The 21,912-nt window shown below is 34.3% G+C and overlaps 1 protein-coding gene across 1 annotated transcript in view; it reads left to right on the forward strand.

The window, feature by feature from the left end:
* Positions 1 to 21,912, forward strand: part of CHM (CHM Rab escort protein) — a 73,223-nt gene that overhangs the window by 17,477 nt on the left and 33,834 nt on the right. Inside the window, exons 3-8 of the mRNA XM_075053648.1 lie at positions 4,654 to 4,726; positions 5,930 to 6,054; positions 10,331 to 10,706; positions 12,575 to 12,691; positions 13,377 to 13,497; positions 15,961 to 16,186. Coding sequence (XP_074909749.1) covers positions 4,654 to 4,726; positions 5,930 to 6,054; positions 10,331 to 10,706; positions 12,575 to 12,691; positions 13,377 to 13,497; positions 15,961 to 16,186 — 1,038 coding nt within the window. The remainder of the gene's footprint in view (positions 1 to 4,653; positions 4,727 to 5,929; positions 6,055 to 10,330; positions 10,707 to 12,574; positions 12,692 to 13,376; positions 13,498 to 15,960; positions 16,187 to 21,912) is intronic.

Below are 21,912 nucleotides of genomic sequence, written 5' to 3' on the forward strand. Positions count from 1 at the left end.
AGTGTCAAGATGCAGGATTTTAACTCCTCTTTTGTGCCCAGTTGGCTCTGTCTGCATTGCATGCCTTGCTTCTTGGCACTTGGTATCTTTCTTATTTTTTTGACCTTACTTTGCCTGTAGAGTATTTGAGTGTTCCTTTTGTCCAAAATTCTGTTTTATCCAGGTGTCCAAAAGCATGCTGGGCACCCTCCCTGTACCTCCTCCCTCCAAGATACCTGCTTTTGTAGTTTGTTCCACTTCTTGCTAGGCAATCTGTTTCACTTTTTTCGGAACTTGTAAAATACATAATGTAATACAACCTGTGTCTTCATACAGCCCTCTTTTTGATCTTTACCTTCTGTGAAGTGAGGTAGCTGCATCACTACAGCAACTAGCAAGCAAAAATGTTGCTTCTCAAAGCAGGTCAATTTCTTGCAAGAAAAATAAAGGAACTATTTAATTTTCAGTAGGGAAACCTAGGCGAAAATTCTTAATTCTGGTATCTTTTGACCTTTTTTGAAAAAGATGTTTTTATTTTGTTTTAGGATATGATCTCATAGCAAAGGTATTGGAGAGTAAAACATGGTCTTAACTCGTCCGTGATAATTACCTTTGGTCATGTTCATATCCCAGGACGTAATGTAATGTAGTACAAGTGACTGCCACCATCACCCTTGTATTGAGCTGAAAGATCTCAAGAGCTGTTTGGGTTAAACACTTCCTCTTGGAAGGCAAGGAAGCATAGTCCACTTATCACGCCCCTAAACACGATTACTTTGCCAGAATGGGAATTTTTAATACATGTGACTGTGTACTTAATAGATAGCACATGAAACTTTATGGGTTTGAAACATAAGTCATTTTGTGTTCAGATCCTTAAAATCGATGTGGCAGTAACTTCCTTTGCAAAAGACAGCTACTCTGATGGTTTGAGACTTCTTTCTGAAAGATCAAATGCAGGACAGACACATACAGGCAGCTCTTGGGAGCAATCAGGAGGCATCAGCAGCTTTTCTTGAGACATCACCAGCTTTGACTGTTAGACCATGGCCGTTATGACATGGCACTGAGAAAGGCAATCTTCTTAACAGACATAGTCCATGAAATACTTTTCCTGTTCTTAAACGTTTTAATTGTGTATCTCGTGCTTTCCAAAGTGTTCAATTTCTCAAATTGTAGTCTGTCTTCAAAAGGACATGTTAGATATTCTCTTAGTTTGGATTTCAAGAATGTCAATCAGTTGGAAACAGTTTGCAATTTCAGTGTTCTGGACTGAAGTATTTGAAGAAAAAATTGGTGTTAGTAACTGAGAAAAAAATACAAACTCATGTAGGAGAAGAGAGAATTAAGCTTTTTGCAGAGGTAAACCTGTCCTTGGACTACGTTTCCAAAACTTTGCAGAAATGGCTTCAGCAGTTCTGCCATTAGCTCTGAACTACAGATTGGAGATTTGAAAAATGAGAACTAAAAGCAGCAGTATTGTAATTCATATGAAAATCCAGGTAATACAGGAGAAGTTTTGAGCAAATATCATCTAGGAAATAATGTATGGTAGAAGAAGAAAACATCTGTGCTCTATCTAACTTGGTAGAAAAATTAATTTCTAACTGCTGTTACACCTTCAAAATATCTCATGTTCTTAGTTAGATGGTAATTGAATTATAACCCTAAAAAAGGGAGAGAATATCCATCTTTGTAGTTTGCTAATATGGCAAGAGAAGAGAGGAGCTTAGACCTTGAGATTTTGGGACAATATTTTATCTTTAATTAGGCTTTGATCTTGACCCTTAGTTTAAGGAATTCCTCGGTTCATCTTCAGGGCAATTATGACAAAAATATTTGGTTACAAAGGACTCCTAATTGTAAAACCTTTAGTCAGCTCTTTTTAGAATTCTTCTTCAAGATTTTTGCTAAAAACTTTGCTCATTATATCAGTAATCATGTCTGGTCTACCTTCTTTCTGTAGTGTTTTCAGATGAGAAAATTAAGCAATCCTGATTCATTATGTAATGCAGGGTAAACTAATTAAAATTCGAGGGAAAAAAATCTGGAAGTTGATGCTTCAAGAGAAGATTAATATTTGAGGTGGTATAGCCTAACTTGGGAGAGGTGCTCAGACACCAGAGGAAAGAAAGGACAGCTGCGATTCGTTTTCCATTTGAGAAAGGCCACACTGTCTTCTCAAAACTGACTGAGCTTCAGAACAGCATTATAGAGTGCTTTGTTGAAGAGATTGATTCGCATCATTGGTGGTTAAAAAGAAAAGCAGTTTCAAAGGAAAATCTACCTGATGGACAGAGGAATGTTTACATTAAAGATGTCTGACAGCTCACAAATAAACTTCTGTAACTTTCTATGAAAATAATATTTATTTCTCTTACTTAAGTTTTGATTTTAAATATTCTAAATATGCATTAATTTATATTGGCATAGATTCAAGGAACCTAGTCCTAATTTTAGGCAGGTGTTTTCTGTGATTTCTGTGATCAATGGCCTTGCTTGCTCTGACAGCCAGATTGTATTCCATATTCAAGGAAACTTGCAAATAAAGCAGCAGATTCCCTTTAAAATAAATCTTCATGGCCGTGTTTTTTGGAAATCCCACAAGCGGCAGATAATATATGGATATTGAATTTCTCATTCAGTGGAATCTTAAGAAGAAGCAAGAAATTAACCTACACCATTGACATCTAAAACAAAGCTGGAGGTTATCATTGCATGCAACTATCAGTTACAGTTTTACAGACTGAAATCTGAACAGAATCAGGCATTTAATATATTTAATCCTCATTGCTTTGTATTTTGCTATTTGGTATTACGCCGTCCTTTTTAAGCCTCACCCATGTCATTCACATAATGAGGTAAGTATGAACTCCTTTTTACAGATGATTGGAGTTTCTGGTTGGTAACAGATCTGCAGATGGAGCTCATCTGATTAGAGTAACCAGATTGCAGGGCAGGCTACACACATCCTCTTAACGTAGAGACCCAGTCCTCCCAGTTCGTGGCCTTAAACACCACCCACTGTCTGTTGTTGAAGCCACCTTTATTCAGTGAATGCTGGATTTTGTTGTCTTTGCAAAAGATGTCCTATTTATGTTCTTCACTATTGCCTTGCAGTAGCTGGAAGACTTTTTTAGGTCAGTTTCTAGTCAGGAGCAATTAGGCATTGTTTAGCAGACATCTGTCCTTCATATGCTAAGTAAGCAACATGGTATAGAGCATCACCCTCTGGTACTATAAAGGGGCTGACACTCTTAATGAAGTCTTTGTCAGTGCAGATAAGCCTTGTCAAAAACATCCCATCTTAAACAGTAGAATCAAACCTGAATTTAATTTTTCACTTTTATCACACTTATCTCTACAATTTAAAAGTGGAGGAGGTTATGGTAAGATTTTAAGTTCATTTCATTTACCAGTCTTCGCATTATTCTGTAAAATGCAAAACCCATCTTCCTAAATGTTTTTTTTTATTAGTGTATGCAATAACATTAGATATACATTCAGGAGGGTATTTTTGATATCTTTCACACTTCTGACGTGCCAGCATACAGTGCCAGAAAACAGAGTTAAATCCCAAAATGACTTTTTTATTTTGCAAGAACTAGTGATTTCTTAAAATGTAATTGCTCTGTTATTTTTCCTACCAGAGTTGTTAAATACTTAAGATGTGGTATGCATAACAAAAGCTAATCCAACTGATGTTTAGAGAAATATTGATAGAAAAAATTTGAAAAGGGAGAGCAGAGACTTTTTTTAACAGCAGAACTATTAATTTTCTGTGATTTAAAACAAACTAATATTTTTCAAGAAAGAAGGCTGTAAATATAAACTGAAGAGTACTCAGGGAGGTATGATCATTTTGTACAAATCAGTTCCTTTGGCTCCACCTACAGTATATGCAGTTTAATAAGAATTTTGCGGGAGCATCGTGACAGTCTATAATAAGCATTATCTGTTCTGTAAGCAGTAGATAAATAATAGTGTGAACTTTCCTTTATTTGTCATAATGCATAAGAGAGATGTGGTTTCTGCTGTCTGGACCCAGTTTCAGCTTACTTAACTCTCCTTTGCATAGCTACCTCATGAAGCACTGTTAGTTTAGAAGTGGCATGCAATGCAATTATGTTAACTTCCAAATCAGCTTCAGTCAGAAGCAGTATAGCTGTGCTCACGTGACAAAGGTACTAGGTCCTGCCAGAACCTGAAACTGTAGAGTGTGGTACGGATGCAAAAAACCTGAACTAGCTTTTCTGAGAACTCAGTTCAAACCGGCAGACTTGTTGGATTGGCTCCACAGTAAGTAAAGATGTCTATGGTGATGTACGTGTTTGAGTAAGAGGTATAGAGTCAGTCTTGGCCAAGAAGCAGTATTATCTATATTTTCCTTTTACTTAAAACATCCCATGTGCTTTTCTTAGCATTAGTCATTTTACCCTCCAAATACTTTGATTTTGGACTATAGTCTGTTGGGTCAGAGATGCATACAAATGAGTGAAAACGGAAATTTTGCATCTCATGAAAAGTTGTGAAATATACCAGGTTTTATATTCTGCATTTGTAAAATCTGTCATGCAAAATATTTTGAATGTCTCAAACTTGGCTGTTTTTTCTTTAAACTTGAAAAGGCTATGTTTTATCTCTCCATCAAGTTTCACTATTTTTTCTTTACAGGAGAAATTACTATGGTGGAAACTGGGCCAGCTTTAGTTTTTCAGGATTATTGTCCTGGATTAAAGAAAATCAGGTAAATATTTCCTAAATTACTTCTTTTAATGTTTCTTAACGTTAAATCTTGGTTGTTTGCATAATTTATTAGAAGACAAATTACCACAATGCTCTTTCTCTTTGGTAATTTGACAGATCAAAGAGGTTTCTAGTTTCCAGCATTACTGGTTAAGACTTAACCATCTGGCCTGGCATTCTAAGACTCTGATATGCCTGGTTTATTAATATTAGTATCTGAGACCAAACAGTCTAGTGCTCAGTCATACTTTTTGGGTTCTTGAATTTATGTAGAAGCAACTATGCTCTTGTTTTGATTCCTTTGCTAGCACCTTCTGTAAATGATAATCTGGTCTTTTCCATTTTCTGTTTGATTATTCTCCACTCTGATGTTTCAGTCCCCTTTGTTTTTCTTGTGTGCTTTCAGCTGATTCTTCTTAACTGGAAGAAAGGTAGTTACTGGATCCTTCCATTGACATGTCCTGTAACCAGGACAAAAAGATTAATGTTGATAGTGTATTTTTCAATGACGAAAGTTTATCTAATTCATGACAGTCCACTAGAAATCTTCTCAAGAGGATATTTATTTAGGAGATTGAGCACTTGGACTATATTAGCAAATGGATGTTCATATTATTTACTGAAGCATTATGAACCTGTTGGTCCGTAGAAGATGGAACTTTTTCAGTTCAGTCTCCTGTCTATTTATTACATAGTGCTACCTTCTGGCATAATCAGTGGAGTTGCTCAATGTCAGAACTTAATATTCTCAGGGTTCTGTTATATGATTTAGAGATTCCTGTGCGGACAGATTAATATAATACCCAAATCACTGTATTTTTTTCATATGGTCTCCGTTCAAAGAGTTTTGTCACAAAATTTGGAACTAACCTGGGTATGGCAAACCTGTCTTTTAGTAGATTGCATTCAAAGTTATATTCAACTCTCTGTTAAAACTTGTATTTTGTTCAACACTGTATTTTCATTTTACTAGAGCTAGTAATGTAGTACAAATGTTGGCATTCTATAATGAAGTAACCAGCTCTAACTCTTTCAACTCAAAAAATCTGAATAGAAAAAAACATTAAAACAGATAAGATTATTCTTTCTTTCTTTTTTTTTTTTCTATAAGAGGGTACAACAAATTATTTGGGACTACAGAGATTTATAGTTCAAGACCAGCTAGCACAGTACAAAATGTATTTTTATAATTGTTCTTTGTAAGCAAAAGACAGATATCAATGATGAATGTGAAGACTGGAGAAAACTGATCCTTGAGAATGAAGAAGTTATTTCTCTTAGCAAGAAGGATAAAACTATTCAACATGTAGAAGATTTCTGTTTTGGCGAGTAAGTATAAGTATAGAAATACACAAATAATTTCATATGCTCAGAGGTGAATAATCATATTGTGCTTTTGGCTTCAAGCGTTTCACCACGGTACCATATTGCATGTTGTCTCAAAAGTAACCATAACCTCTAAAATGTTCTTAATGTCCTTGTGCTTTTGTTGAAATTACTTGCACTTCGTTGAAGCTAAGTGATCCCTCTTAAATGACCTTATCTGGATGCAGTATAATTTGTTGGCCAACTTTGTGAGTTGGTAATTTCCTTCTGAGTAGGAAACAGAAGTGTTGTGGTTGTAGGTATTATTAGTAGTAGCTAGTTATGCACTGCCATCTATTAAATTTTTCTATTCTTAATATGGCTAAAAGCTGCTGTTATCATAGTAAAAAATTAAACTCATAACTCTTAAGTACATGTAAATTGAAATAAGTACACAAGAATAGGAACACAAATGGACAGTAGTACTGTAACCATAAAATACTTAATTGTGCTAATATTCAGTGGATTTAACTTTCTCAATAAGCTGTGCTTACCCATGATGCTTTAGAAGGAATTGTGTGGTCAAAGGCTCCTGGTAATGTAATAACAGTTAGCCTTTTTGGGCCATCACCTTCTTTCTGTTTCTGAAGTAAGGTAACTCAGCTCTTACTTTACATACAACATGCAAAAAATACATGCTTTGTTTGAAATACACACTTCTGTGAATATTTGTTGCATAAGCACATGAAGAATAGTATACCATCTTAGGACTGATATGTGGTATAAGTATCTTTTAGTTAGGTATTTGTGGAGGTATGTCTGCATTAGCAGAAGAATACAAATTTCATTTTTTGTTTAGATTTTTAAACAGAAATATGATACTTTGTTATATGTAAGTCATGCAGAAAGTAAGCTTTTCACAGTGACATGTTATTGAAAATCAAGAAACACCTAAAAGTAACCTTGTGAAGCAGTAATGTTGAATAGAGTGTAAGCATAGTAATAATGAATGGAAATTGTATGGGTCTCAGTTGAAAACTGAACTACTTCTTTGTATTTATTTATCATTTTTATCTTTTGGATATTGCACTGAACTGAACGCTGTTCTGAGTTCCTGAAAGGTTCTTTGGGATTGTTATGTAAGCTTAACCTTGACTCTCTTAGATAATATCGTAGGTAGCTAAATGAAACATTGACAGATATTCATATAGAAACATGTATTTCTTTCTGTAAACATCATAGGTAGGAAGAAAAACCCACAAAGGTGTGAATTATACTAATACAATCCGAAGGTCACAGACTTAGAATATTCCAAAGTTCTATATTGCACAGTAATGGCTGCTTGGCTGTATTGCAGATAAAATGTTATGTTTGTTTTAAAGCAATATCACTTGAATATTGTAATTGTAATCCTGTTGCCATGATAAATATTGTACAGAACCAGTATTAAATCAGATTAAAGGTTCATGGTCTCTTAACTTTGCATATGATTTTCCTAAGAAGATGTGATCTTGACTGAAGGCTGGCTCAAAAATGAGTCCCCTAGCACTAAGATTTCACATTTTGTAGAAGTGAGAATTATACTTGAGTCAGGAAAAAATAGAAGATTCTACTTTTAAGCATTTAACTTACCCTGGCACTACAATGGTGTCTCTCTTGATTATCACCAAAAAAAAAACCCCAAAACCTACAAGGAAGAATGGTAAGATTAATAAAACTAGCCAAGAAAAAGTTTTCCAAAATAACTTAAAACTTCCTGAGAGAGTCAATTATTGTGTTTCTGACAATTTACACGTTCTGGCTAGATTCTGTTGGTTTTGCTTAACTTTTATAACTCCTATGAAGTAACCATTAAACATTTATTTTGAAAGAATAAACAGCTGGGTAGCAGTATAATATACACAGTGCAAATCTGAAATGAATGGCCTTAGAACAAAGTGCATCCATCAAAGGAAAAGAATACTGTGTCTACAACAAGCTGTATTGAAAAAAGGCAAATGGCTGAAAAATAAATAGTGAACACCTGTGCTGAATAAATTAACCAGCTGGTTGGCAATTTTTCATTTGACCTATCTGAAGGGGTTGCTGTTACAAGGCATTAATAAGACACATTCATTTTAAGATATTCCTTTGTTAGTACCATTAATTGATGAATGGTGGAAGATAATATTCTAAATTTACACAACAATTTGTCTGCAGATGTATTTTTTTTTTTCTGAATTAGGAGAAGAATTGTCTGTACAGAAGTTCAATTTGAGTCATTTTTATAGACAGTTCTTACATTATTCAGGGATATTTGTTCCTATAGGATGTCATGAATTTAGATTATATACAGGTTTTAGGCTTTCATTATAAAATGTGTAGAGCCGCAAATCATGCAGATTTACGTATTCATTAATGGGAAATGAATAGAGATTTAAAATATGTAAATATAATGTTTCCGTTACAGTGCTTTTCGGAGTGATATGGAAAAAATACAATGTGTTGTGAATCCAAATTTTATTTTGATTTAAAAAGTAATAATCAAGTATGTTTAAAATGAGATTGAATTGTACATTGAGCTTGGGAGAAGGTAGAAAGAAAACTTGCCTCTGAATTTTTGTGTTATAAAAAGCTTTAGGATGGGTTAAATGAAAGCTTCATTCTTAGTTATTGCATTCATGGTAACAGCTTTTGCAGTTTTCACAAACACCATGTTCCAAATTCCTAAAGAAACCCAAAAATCTAAACAGAACCCCAAATTTTAATTGACTTTCATTTGTATTTTTAGGAGAGATTACTTTTTTAAAAAAATATTTGACAAAGTACTTATCTACCTTTGATATTTTATAGTTATTTAATGCTTGCAATATGAAGCAGAAAGACATAATTAATGTACAGAAACAGACTTCTTTCATTAGTCCTTATAACAGTTCCTGTATTTCCCAGGGCAATATTTTACCCCATTCATGAATAAGTGCTTCCTGGTGGCTCTGTACAAGCTGAGAGACTTATTCCAAACTCTTATTTTCATGAGCCCAAGTGAGTTCCCGGAGTTAGTAAGTGAGGAGCAACTTTTAAAGGATACAGGGGTTTTGTTCCCTCTTTTAATGGAAATCCTGCCCCCTGCTTCCATCTGTAAGGCTACAGATGTGAGGGAACATTTTTATATGTATACTGAATAATTCCTTGCTGTTCAGTGAATTTTAACTGTCCTGTGATTGAAATTTTGTACTGTACATTTGCAGGTCACCTTTAAAATCATAGTTCATTAGCTTTCAGCCAAGATTAAATTGTTTATTCGGTGCATTAATGGCTTGTGGTATAAAGATAAAAAGATAGTGTGAAATTATTGAATTCCTTTCATTTACAATGACATTGATTTGACTCAGCTTGTAGTATAAACTAAAATTCTAAGTTCAAAAGTACTAGTTTCTAAAGTAGATGTCACTGAAGTTCAAGATAAAAAAGTAGATGAGATTAAAAGTGGAGGTCTGCTTTATAAGAAGAATTTTAAAGAATTGTGTTGTGAAAAGGAGATGGGCTATACAGAGTAAATGTTGTGTGGTAATGTCCCTCCCTTTGACTGGCCGCCTTCATCTGCTATGCACAAATTTATAACACTTGCGTAAAAATAACATTGCTACATGAGGAAACTTTATTCTCTATGGCTGTTACTTGAATAGCTAATTAGAATGCAAGGTCAGAGTTGAAAAAGTAATCTGAAAGTTTTACTTCAACTTCAGGTCAAAACTGCATGCTTCTCTTGTGGACTTCCTGTGATAATAGATGCAAAGTGGTCCCAGTCGTATAAAGCACTTCTGTTTTCTTCAGTGAGTTTGGTTTTTAAAATATCTGAGCGTAATGACTTTAATACATTTGTGCATTTCAATTTCAAAGGGATTTTTTAATCCATAGGAAAAAAACTAATCAAAGTGCTTTACAGTTTCTTTTTTAAAAATCTGTATTTCTTCTGTTTATGTAGCTGTGTATTGTGTTTCACCATGAGAGTTTTGATTTTCATTTTAAGCTCATTCCATCTTTTGAGTCCGTGTTAAATAGGAACCCAAATTTTTATTTTGTGGGGTTTTTTCCTCCTCAGTAAAAGTACTCCTCTTGAATTACAGCTTTGCAGTCAAAGAACCAGAATTCTTTAGTGGGTGGTACACCTGATCTGGCCAGGATAAAGAAATTCTAATGCTTTTCATAGAAACGTTTGAGGTTTCCATTCTGGCACTGACTCAAAACTTTAAACAACTTTTTAAGGCTTTTTAAAAGACTCTCCCCCTCCCCCCCTTCTTCCCCTTGTGTTTTTAATCAGTCAGGATTCAGCTGAAGATGTTGAAGAAGCTGGTGCATTGCCAAAGCTGCCTGTCTTTGGAGCCTCTGGTGCCGAGGGGGTTGCTCAGGAATCGGAAAAAGAGTGCCCACCGGTGGAGAGTGCCGTACCGGAGGTGGAGAGTGCGGAACCAGAAAAGGCTACAGGCACAGAACCAGCAAGTGCAATGGAAGGGAATGATACAGAAATAACCTCTGAGAATGAAAGTTCTCATAGTGTGGCTTTAGGTGAATCCACTCTGGAATCGGGAAAAACTGAAGCTGCACCCTCAGAAATTTCTGCCCAAGAACCAAAGAAAATTACATATTCCCAAATTGTTAGAGAAGGCAGAAGGTTTAATATTGATTTAGTTTCCAAGGTAGGAACTGAATGACTCTCTTCCTGTAAGTACATTTACTGTGCTTAAAATGCTGAAATATTTCAAAAAACTGTAACGTTGAGGAGGGCTGACACGGTACCTTTGAGGCAAAAAAGACACTCTTGAGAAGTAAGCAAGACTTAGTACCCTTAAAACAAACAAGAGCTATTTCATATGTGCTCTTTAGTGTTTGTTTATAACCAAAGAGACCATAAAGCATAGCTCAGAAATACGTCCATAAAAGTAAATTTCCTGAAATTTAGCACTTCAGTAATACCTGCAAAATTGCTCTTTTTAAATAGTACCATTAAAAATTTTCTATTTTTAAACAAGGAAAATCAATTTGCATGCAGATCTTTGATGTTTTTAAAATGAAAAATAATTTTCTTATTGGAGTGCTTCCTGGGTTTTAGATTTTCTTATGAAACTCTCATTGTCTCTCTACTTGGACTAAAGCACTGAATTGTAATAAATTTTATTGGAGGAAAAAACTAATTACAGTTAATCCATAACATTCAAGCTGACTAAAATTAGTTATTATTGGGTTGAATCCCTACTAGTGCGCATTTTACTTAGAAGAAAAACTATTGGTCTGATGTATTTCTCATACTGTTTAAACTCTAAAATCTACCTTTAATGTACTTCACAGTATACTGATATGGCCCTGCAAATTCAAGTTAAATGGAAATTTTTCTTAACTTCTATGGTTTAGACTATGTGTGTACTCTGCAATGGGAAGTTTTTTCAAAGTTGAATGCTTAATTTTTCAAACTCTGCATGAAAAGATTTTTCAAACCTCTGGAAGTTGGAAGAAAAAACTTTCTCCAACAATTTATTAAATTCTTTGTGGAGGCACTACAAAATGCATTATTTCAAGTTTTGTCTCTGTTCTAAACGTAGATACCTCTTTTGTGCATCATTGGAATGACATCATGAAAACAATAGTCAGTGTATAGTGGTTAAGCAGATAATACTATTTTGTATCCTTTTTTATACTTTTTCTGTGCCAGTGTGTTACGTGGTATTAATTGTAATGAATTCCAGAAGTTCTGACAGAAGAGTAGTCATCAGGGCAAGAGTAGTAGTTTGCACTGGTTTCTCTCTGGCACTGGGATACAGACTTTCTTGTAGTTTCCTCGATAGTGTTCCAGTAAATCTTTATCATGAAAATTCCGTCTGATTGTGCAAATTCTGTTACTCAGGGCCACAAGACTTTAAGCATGTTTAATCTCTAGTGCTTTTCACTTGAGACATATGTCTTCAGTTAATAGTTACATTTCTGTCCCTTCAGTATTTCATAATACATTTGTAGCTTATAGACGGAGTAAAGGTGGACAGATTATAAATTAATATAAAACAATATGACTAAACCTTAACTGGCTGTTTAAGGAATTTACATTTAGAAAATGTGACGTTATCGTTTCGGGTAATTTAGGGGGCAAGTCGTGATGACTTGCACAGACAGCATCGTGTACTTTACTGATATTAGGAAATGGAGGTTGTAAAATACTGTGTTCAAGGATATATAGCATACAATACAAAGAAATTATCCAAGATGACAATGCAAAAAATTGTCTCAAGCTATGACTCCCAGACTCATAAAACTAAATGAGCAGTAGGCTGACACCTCCTTTTCTCTCCTGTGGACTGCTTTGTCTCCTCCAATTTTATGGTCGCTTCAGTTAATTTAATATTATTTTGCATATACTATATCATGATGTTCTTTTATTCGGATTTTACTTCACTGTGTATACTTGTAAATAGTTACAGAAAACACCTTACAAGTGAATACTGTTGGTATCACTGTTTTCTTATGGTCTAAGCACTTTGTCTTTACTCATGATTTTCTTTTTTTCTTCACTGTGCAGTTGCTTTACTCCCGAGGTCTGTTAATTGACCTTCTGATTAAGTCAAACGTTAGCAGATATGCAGAGTTTAAAAATGCAACACGAATTCTTGCCTTTCGAGAAGGAAAAGTAGAACAGGTATCGTAAGAGACTGTATTGCATTTATTTAATCTCACCTTTTTAAAGTCAAGAAACTTGAAATTGGTTTCTTGAGAGTTTTGTAACAATAAGCAAGTATTTTTCCTTAAGACTTTGAGTTTTATTTCATTTCTGGAATGAAAAGACATTTGTATGTGTTACATATAAATTTTCTTTTTTAAAAAAAAAACTAAAACAAGAATGTGCAGTTCAGTAAATTATTGACATAAATCTTTGCCTCATGTCAAATATTTAGACCTTGATCGACTTGGCAGTTCATTCTTAAAGATTCACAGCTTTTAGGCTTTCAGATTGGTAGCATAGACTTTATTTGTGTGTCGGCCGCTTACAAGAGAAGTCATTGGTGTGATAATGGCAACAGGTGATTTTGGCACAGTTAATTAGTACAAACTCTTTTGATTAACTCTGCAGTCAGAGATGCAAGTGAAATTGAAGGGAAGTAAAAAGAGGAAGAGGCTGAAAAATATTTTTAAATATTTTTATTGTGGAAAATTGGTAACTTTTATTATAGTTAGAATAGAAAATAATGGAAAGAAATATATACGAAGATAACAGAAAATAGTAATTTAAAATATTTTTTAGGTAATCAGACTATAGTGTTTCTTGATGCTTTTCACATCTAGAATATGGAAAGTATCTGAAATTATTAAAAAATATTTTCCAGGTACCTTGTTCTAGAGCAGATGTCTTCAACAGCAGACAGCTCACTATGGTGGAAAAGAGAATGCTAATGAAATTTTTGACATTTTGTTTGGACTATGAACAACACCCTGATGAATACCAAGGTGGGGTTTCATTGAGCAGTGTACACTCTTTTCTTATGAGTTCATTCAGTTACGCATAATTTTGATAGCTCTCCTGTGTTTTCACGCAATTTGTTTTTATGGATTCATTTTCAAAGTATGCTTTGACCTTTTTGTGACCTTTTCACTTCAATGTTAAATTCTTCTACTTAAGCACTTGCTCTTCTAGTTCCCACATCGTTTATTATTTACATTTTTCTTTAACAACAAAATTATATATTACAGCAAGGTTGCAAAATGGTTTTTATCATTTTTAGGTGTTTCCTCCTCCTTCCCAGGGATTTTTTAATATGGTGTGACGTATATGATTTTTCTTTTCTGATTTTTTGGATAATACATGTATCTTCACAATATGTTGCCACAAAATCAGAAATGGAGAAAATGGATTTTTTTAACTTTGAAAGTAAATGTAATTTAATGCCTTTTAGTTCTAGAGGGCAAGTTCAGAGTGCCTTTATCCACTCTTGGCTTATTTAGATCACAGAAAATCTGAATAGATTTGAGCCATAATGTGCGAAGAATAATGAGCATCAGGTCAAAGAGGAAGATTGGCTAACAGAAGGAAGGTGCTTTGGGTTTATGCACCTCAGGGTACAAAGAATGAAGTGATGTTCTCAGTTCTTGGAGTCTAAAAGTAAACGAAGGCAAAAAAAAGAAAAATCTGTCAAAAAGAAATAATGAGGAAAGAGGAATAGTTAAACTATTGACATAAGTTTCAGACTGAAGCATATCAGTGCTTTTGTAGCTTGACAGTAGCTTGACTAGGCAGTATTTTTGAAAGACTCTAGTGTTAAAAAGAAACAATTGTTAAGATACTGGTTTAATTACTTGAACAAGACCCTTCGGTTAGGTACAAATATTAGAAAAAATATTTCAAACATATTCAAGAGCGAATTGGTCAATATCGAGAATGATCTGGTAAGATTAGGAGAAAGAGAGTGTGTAATGAACTCCAGAAAATCCTGAAGGGGGGAAAACTCATTAGACTGAAGTGGTTTATAGATTACAGGTAATTTCAGGTTTGCTGCTGCTGGAAGAAATTGAGGTGCTCAGAGTGAGAATATAGGTCGTATTTAGAAAATTTATTAAGTAAAAAAAAAAGGAGATGCCACATCAATTTTAAATGAATCCATTGATTCATGTACCTAAATGACATTAGATTTATTTTACTTCCAGAGATAGTTAAACAGATTTTGTTCCTACGTTTTAAAACAGCTTGGGAAGTAATTGGGACTATTTTGAGTCAGATTAGTCCGATGTAAAGACTTCAGAAGATTAAAATTGCTCTTGGTGAGATCATTACATTTGTGTGAAGGCGGACTTTTAATAGGGAGAGTTCATGATAGTGAAGAATTTTTTTTAAAGCTTTTTTTCGGTAAAATTTGGAGTTATGTAAGAAGTCTGAAGTGAGGAAAAACTTGGTAATTTTTTTAGAACGATAAGACAAAAAAACCCTGTCATTTTATGACTTGCTGCATGGCTGTACAAAGGGTAGTAAGGTACCTTTGTAATAAAACAGTGGCTGAATCTTGAACAGAATATATTGCTTGATAATACTAGTTTCAGCATTGATGGAAGTGTTTCTGAATTACCTGTGAATTTATCCATGACTGAAGTAAGCTGAAGAGCAAATTTCTGAATAGTATGAAAGTATGCTATTGCTTAAATACAGTCTTCTCCTGGAAAAAGAAATTCATTTAGTTATTAACTAAAGTTTTTTCAGAGGTGTATCAGTGACGTGCAACATTGGCGTTAAACATCTCCTGAAAGACTTGTGTTTCTTTGAATTTCAAAATGTGTCAGCAGTAGTATTAATTTAAAGGGGAGATATGCTTCCTCATCCCTGTCTTCTTTGTGTCTCATGCATACTTGTTTGTTGCAAGTCATCATTTTGAAATAAATATTGCGCCTTCTCATCTTTGGATTAAGACACTATGCGAATGGCTTCTCTGCACATAAATATACACTCTAACCATATCAGTATGAGTTCAGCAGTACTATTCTTGAATGGGTGTCATTCAGGTATAGTATTTTGGGTAATTTACAGGAAACGGTGTCCCAAGGCACTTCAGTGGATTTTTGTCCACAGTTGCTTACTTCTCACATGATTAAGAAATGGGTTTAGATCAAGTCTAACATAATGAATAGATGAAGCCATATTTAGAGGTTGCTTTCTAAACTGTTGGAGACCTATACAGTGGTTTTGCATTATTATGAAATATTTTAATGGAGCGATATTTCTGTCTTCATGTCTTCTGAACTCACTTTCTGGGAGTAAAATTTTTAACTTTTATTTACTTGGATTATCCATTTTCAGCAAGATGTTTGTTGAAAAAATCAATTGCTTTTGTTTATTTAAATACAAAAGTACTTGTTTAAGTTGAAGCATATGAGAAAATACAAATGTTAAACTATACCTTTTACCTAAATTTACTTTTTCCTCAGACTACGAGAACAGTACATTTGCTCAGTTCTTAAGAACACGGAAGTTAACACCCAGCTTGCAGCACTTCATTCTTCACTCTATTGCAATGGTTTCAGAGACTGATTGCAGCACTCTTGAAGGTCTTCAGGCAACAAAAAAATTTCTTCAGTGCCTTGGCCGCTATGGCAATACACCATTTTTGTTTCCTCTGTATGGTCAAGGAGAGATCCCACAGTGCTTCTGCAGGTAAGCTTCACTTTCCTAATATGTATTTTCCAAAAAGGAAATCCTTGGTAACCTAATGCTAATAGATACCATTCAGTAGGAATCATCCTGTTAATAATTTCTTGTTGGTTTTATTTGCTTTACATTTTCATTGTCTATGAAATTCCCCTCCCCCCTCACCCCCCCAAAAAAGGAAAAAAGAAAAAAAATATGTTGGAAATTATGCTACTCTCATACTTTGAAACAATTTTCTTTGTATTACAAATGCAACTTGTAATAGCTGGGTGTTGTGGTGGTTGCCTATCGTAACAAGTACTAAGAAATGAGAAAGAGATAATTTAACTCATATGTAGCTAGCGCTTTTTAAAACTGACAGAGATTTGGAGCAATGTGTGTCCAAAAGGATGACTGGACATTTTGGTAGGTTGAGAAAACTTGTGGTTTAGTCTTCCCAAAGTTACAGGAAGATACATGTTTTCAATTTGTTAAGTAATGCTAAGAGTGCATCTACCATTCATAGGTAGATATTTAATAATAAACTGGATTTTTCTGAAAGAAGCAAAATTGTTCCATGTGTCCAGTTTATTATTAAATAAAAAAAAATTATTTCATTCTTTCACCTTTGTTACATCACAGACTTATACAAACAGGGCAACTGATGTGAAATCATGTCCTTACTCTCTCAGCATCATTTTGTAGATCTGTATAGACCACAAGCTTCCACCTGTGACTTGAACAGCAGGAAAGGTATCGTGAAGCCCTGTTACACTGAGTTACATACAGACTGCAGTTTTATATTCTAACATCTTCAACAGCAGCCATATGTTCTCTACTACTTGAGCCCTAGAAAATAATTAAAACAAAAAAACGCTCTTGATTCCAGGATAAAGCAACATCCACTTCGACCCCTTTACTTGAACTGTGGGCAATGATAATGTAGTCTTTAGCCTGACTCCTGAGGTGTGCTGGGGATCGTAGTTCTAGCAGAGGAGCTGTTGATGAATGCTTTTGGGGACCATCAAGAATACATGTGCAGGGGGTGGGTGGTTTTAATTTTCAGTTGTTTCCAACAGTTCAACTGGCTTTTAAAAGGCTGAGGGGTTTTTTTTTTTAATCTTTCTTTTGCTGGCAAGCAGCCTTTCCATCTGCTCTATGTGGGTTTTTAATGTGGTAACCTGTAGGTCTGAAGTAAACATTAGCTCTATTTAAAAAAAGCAGTATTGCATGGTGAGGCCATTTTGTTGTCTCAGTGATGTATTTGTATATCATTCATTTAAATATCAGTGCCAAGTGTTACCTGCTTTGTTCCTTGTTGGTGGACAAGTTCTGTTTTTTACATGTGTGCTACTATTAAGAAATTCTGGTTTACAGCATGGTATTGGACATTATCTTCCCGTCTTGTCTGTGTGATAGATTCTGTTTTTCTTCTCTATAACAGTACTTAAATTACTGCTAGAAGAATGGCCGTAGCAGCTTAAGCCTAGTTGGCACTATATAGGATGGATGCAATTATATGCTGATAGAAACATTCTGGAATAATTATCATCGTTCATGGAAGGTATCTATAAAGTAGCTTGTTGGCACCAGCAGCTGGCTGTATTGTGGCAGGTCTTGTTTGGCCTTAGCAACTAATGAAGGCCACATGGAATTGTCCTATATGATGTATATACGTAGATCACCTAATGTTTCCATTAGTTCATTACACAACTAGGTGTTGTTCTGTACTACATTGAATAGAAATGTTATTTGGTAAAATCTTTTGTCAGTAGCCTTTCATCTGTACCTTAAAATTTATTTGTATGGAGATTTTAAAAAAAATTGGACCTACATAATTAGGTGCTTGGACAGACAATTTGTAAACAAGAATTGTTTTCAGGTAAGTACTCTGGACGCAGTCATGCAATAGAACTTGTGTTCGTAGGGTTTATGGATGTCTTTCTGTCTTTATAGGACTTCATATGGGACCAGTTATCTGTGCATGACCAACAGATTAATAAATCAGAGTATTATCAGAGCCATTATAGTAGTACAAGTTTTGCGGTTTGACCTTCTTTGGATTCAAATACCTGGGAAAAAAGTAAATTTAATAATTAAAAACTGAAATTAGAATTTTAGTTACATTTTTTTTCCACTGTAGGTTTTTCTCAATATAATTTTTCTTGCATTCTTGAAAGCCCTTTGGCTTTATTTTGTTTAATAGCCAGCACATGCAATTTTCTGATCTGTAACAGCAATATATTTCAAGAGTTAGCAATAGTGGTGTCTAGAAGTCTTATAAATATTCTTATCAGAAAATCATTCTGTGATCACAGGAATTCTTCAGATGGCCTGAACTTTCTATTTATGTCCATTGATTGCTGCGGTTTAGAGTTTTTTTGCTAAATTGATTGATTGTAAAGTCCTACAATAAGGACAGTATTTTAATAGTTGAAGCAAATTACTCTGTCAAACCAAGAAGTAATTACACTTTCAAAAGGTTTGTATTACAAACATTCTAATACACAATAAAGTCTAAATGTCTTTGTTTTTAAGTGAACAATTTAGAAGACAATCACAATTTTTTTTTAGATTAATCACAATTTTTATATGTGGTCTGCCTTGGTGTTATGTCTTCCTAAAACTGAGCAGTATCCGAATACTGTTCAGACTGTATAGTAAAGTGGTAACGGCACAACCTATACATCATACCCTACAGTTTTTATCACCAGGTTATCAGAGTAAGGTGTCACCTGTTCTGTGATTTCTAACCACCGTTCTATATTCTGTTTTAATGTAAACCTCTTAAGCGTTTCTTGCAGCCAGTTACACTGTGTGTTCTCATCAAGGCTACTGTTATAAATGGCATGCATGCATATTTATGTGAATGAGTCAAAGACATTTGTAAGTCACATCCTTGCATTCTAAATGAATTCTGCATAAACAGTACAACGTTTTATAACTACTGACGACACTTGAGTGAGTAAAAGCGGTGTTAGTTCTTTATTGGTTTAAACAGGTATGGTTTAGGAGAGAAAATTAAACTTTTATATCACTGTAATGTACCTCCCAATATGTCGAGGTACAGATGTGAGATTTCTATCTCCATAAATTGGATTCGTGGTACAAGGAAGGTCGTTGGAAGCCTCATGCTATTCCGAGCTGACAAGCAGCAAAACTTTACTGGCCTGTATAACAGCTTCCTTTGGTTCAAACTTCTTGGTATGAAACTGTTACGTCTCTTCCTTTCTAATGAAATAGTAGTATTATTATGCTTAGTAAAAATAAATATAGTAATATCTCATTCTTAAGGAAAAGCAAAGCAAGCATTTACATTTGATATGGTCAACATAAGATGCCAAAACTTTAATATGTAAGGCAGCTAGGGAAATCAATATATGTTTTGCAGTTTGCTGTTAACATGTTTGTTACAAATCTGTAATACAGCTTTCATTTTGTTGGAACAATGTCACTGAAGAAAAACTATAATTGGGCATCACTGTAAACTGTAAAGTCTCAGTGATACAACATTTAGAATACTTAGTGTGATTGTGATGGTTTTTTTCTGGTTTTAGAAAACATTAGGAAATAGCCCAAATATTTTCTGATGTAGGAGGTTAATATTAAAATAGTCAGTTTCCAAATTTTCCTTTGTAACTGGGAAAAAAAAGATATTTGACTTAAAAATCTGAAATAGTTGTCAAATATGAGGACATACTTGCTTTTGCATGTTGCATGAAATTAATCTTTTGTAACTTGGAATCTCTTTCCATCTGGTTTTTCAGAAGCAAAAACTTTCTGTGTTTTTTATGGTTTTGAGGAGTGTTTGGAAGTGCTATTTTACAAATACTGTTTCATATAGTTCACTTTTACAGTTCACTGCAGTGAAATATGCCTTTTATTTTCAGTTTTCCTTTGAGAGGAAGTCTTTCTGGAAGCTTTCAGTTGTGATTCTCTTCACCCATGACCAATGTTGTTTAATGAATGACAGCTGAGAAGTCAGTTGTAGCTTGCAACCTCACTTACGTTATTTTTCTCAGTGCTTGCTTTGTGAACACACTGAATTTTGGGGGAGACTGTGCATAGTTTCTCTTCAGTTTGGTTTCAGATTCTTTTTTCTGGATTCTTGTGAATATGAAATCCAAATGGAAATGAGACTTTTTGAGAAGTAGTAGTGCAGTTTTTTCCCATTTGGAGTTTTTGAGGGAATTGGAGACTGTACGCTCTCTGCCATCTCATAAAGGTTCTAGGAGGTGACACATCATGTCTTTTTTCTTTACGAGTCATCCAAGAATTGACAGATGTGGTTGTGGTAATAGGTGCTGAAGTACTAGAATGTGTTCAGCTGCTTTGCCATAGGAATTAGTGATTCACTGACTTTTATAGGTAGTCAGTTAATGACTTGCATTTCCTATATATAGGCTTTGAACTTTTACTTTGTGTATGTATTTGGTGGACAGTGTAACCTTTTTTAAGTAGTTGTTACTGATTCTAGCTGAAATTAGTCATTTTTGTGTCAGTACCAGTGACAGTAATTTTGTGATGGAGGAAAGATCTGATTAAGATGGTTCATCTCTTTCAATCCTTATATTTACATGAAGATTAAGAGTCCAGGCTGAGATATGAAGGATTGTGTGATTGATTTGGAAGGTTCCTGTATATCTTTCAGAAATGAATAATCAGTTTCTACCCTTACATTTGAGCTATTACCTGCTACAAATGTCGAAGCTTCTGAGGTAGTCTCAGGTACTTTAACATTTCCAATTATGTCCCTGTTACAATCTCTAGGAAGGTTTTAGTGTTCTGAAATCAAGACTGGACTTCAGGAAACCAGACTAATAAATAAGCATTTAGAATTGATACATTAAAAATTTAGTGTAACATCTTCTTCATTTGAATCTGTAAATGAGTATCATGTTTCTACATGTAAGCAAATATGCGTAACTTTTCTGTATGTTAATTGAATGATTTGGCATATTAATGGAAATACAAACAATGTTAATTCCTTGTGATGATCAGATATGACAGATTTGAGTCTTGGCACGTGTGCAGTTCTAAGCAAGTGTGAAGGAATCACAGGTGATTTTAAAAACATAGGCTGTATCTGAGATATGAGTTCAGTCCTGTATTCCAAAACATATAATTTTCATATTTATATATCTCTTATGACTTAAGATTATTCCATTTCTTTGTACCTGAAAATCTATTTTGAAATTACTGACAACTTGTCAGTATCACTTGGTCTTTACTAAAATACTGAATAGTAAGAGTAGCTGCAATGCTGCTTTCTTCTTAATTGTTTTCACTTGCATTTCAGTGAAATAATAAAACTTCTGATGTAGTTTGGCTTTTAAAGACAAACTTAATATATTCACTTTCTTGGCAGATAAATGCAAAATGGGCAAGCATAGTTAGCATTAGTGTTTGTAGGATCAGTTGTTTGTTTTTCCCTCTAAGGAGAAACTCTTTCTTGAGATAAACATCAGGGAAGTGAGATAATCCATCATTCTGAGACCTGTTCACTAGTGATGGATGGATAGATTGGTAAAGTAACTCAATAATCTTCATTTTTTTCAGGTTATTCACAGATCAGTGAGCATTGTCGTTAATAAAGCTATGGAATGCTTTTGTGTCCTTGCCCACATTATTTCTCAGAATTTGACAGGAAAAGACTTTTAATTTGGAAATAACCTTTGTTGTGAAATGCATTCTAAATGTATGAAACTTTGAAAATACCTTCCCATTTTAGATTCTACCTTTCTTCTCAGTGA

This window comes from Buteo buteo, chromosome 22 (genome assembly GCF_964188355.1).
Source record: "Buteo buteo chromosome 22, bButBut1.hap1.1, whole genome shotgun sequence".
Classification (NCBI taxonomy): domain Eukaryota; kingdom Metazoa; phylum Chordata; class Aves; order Accipitriformes; family Accipitridae; genus Buteo; species Buteo buteo.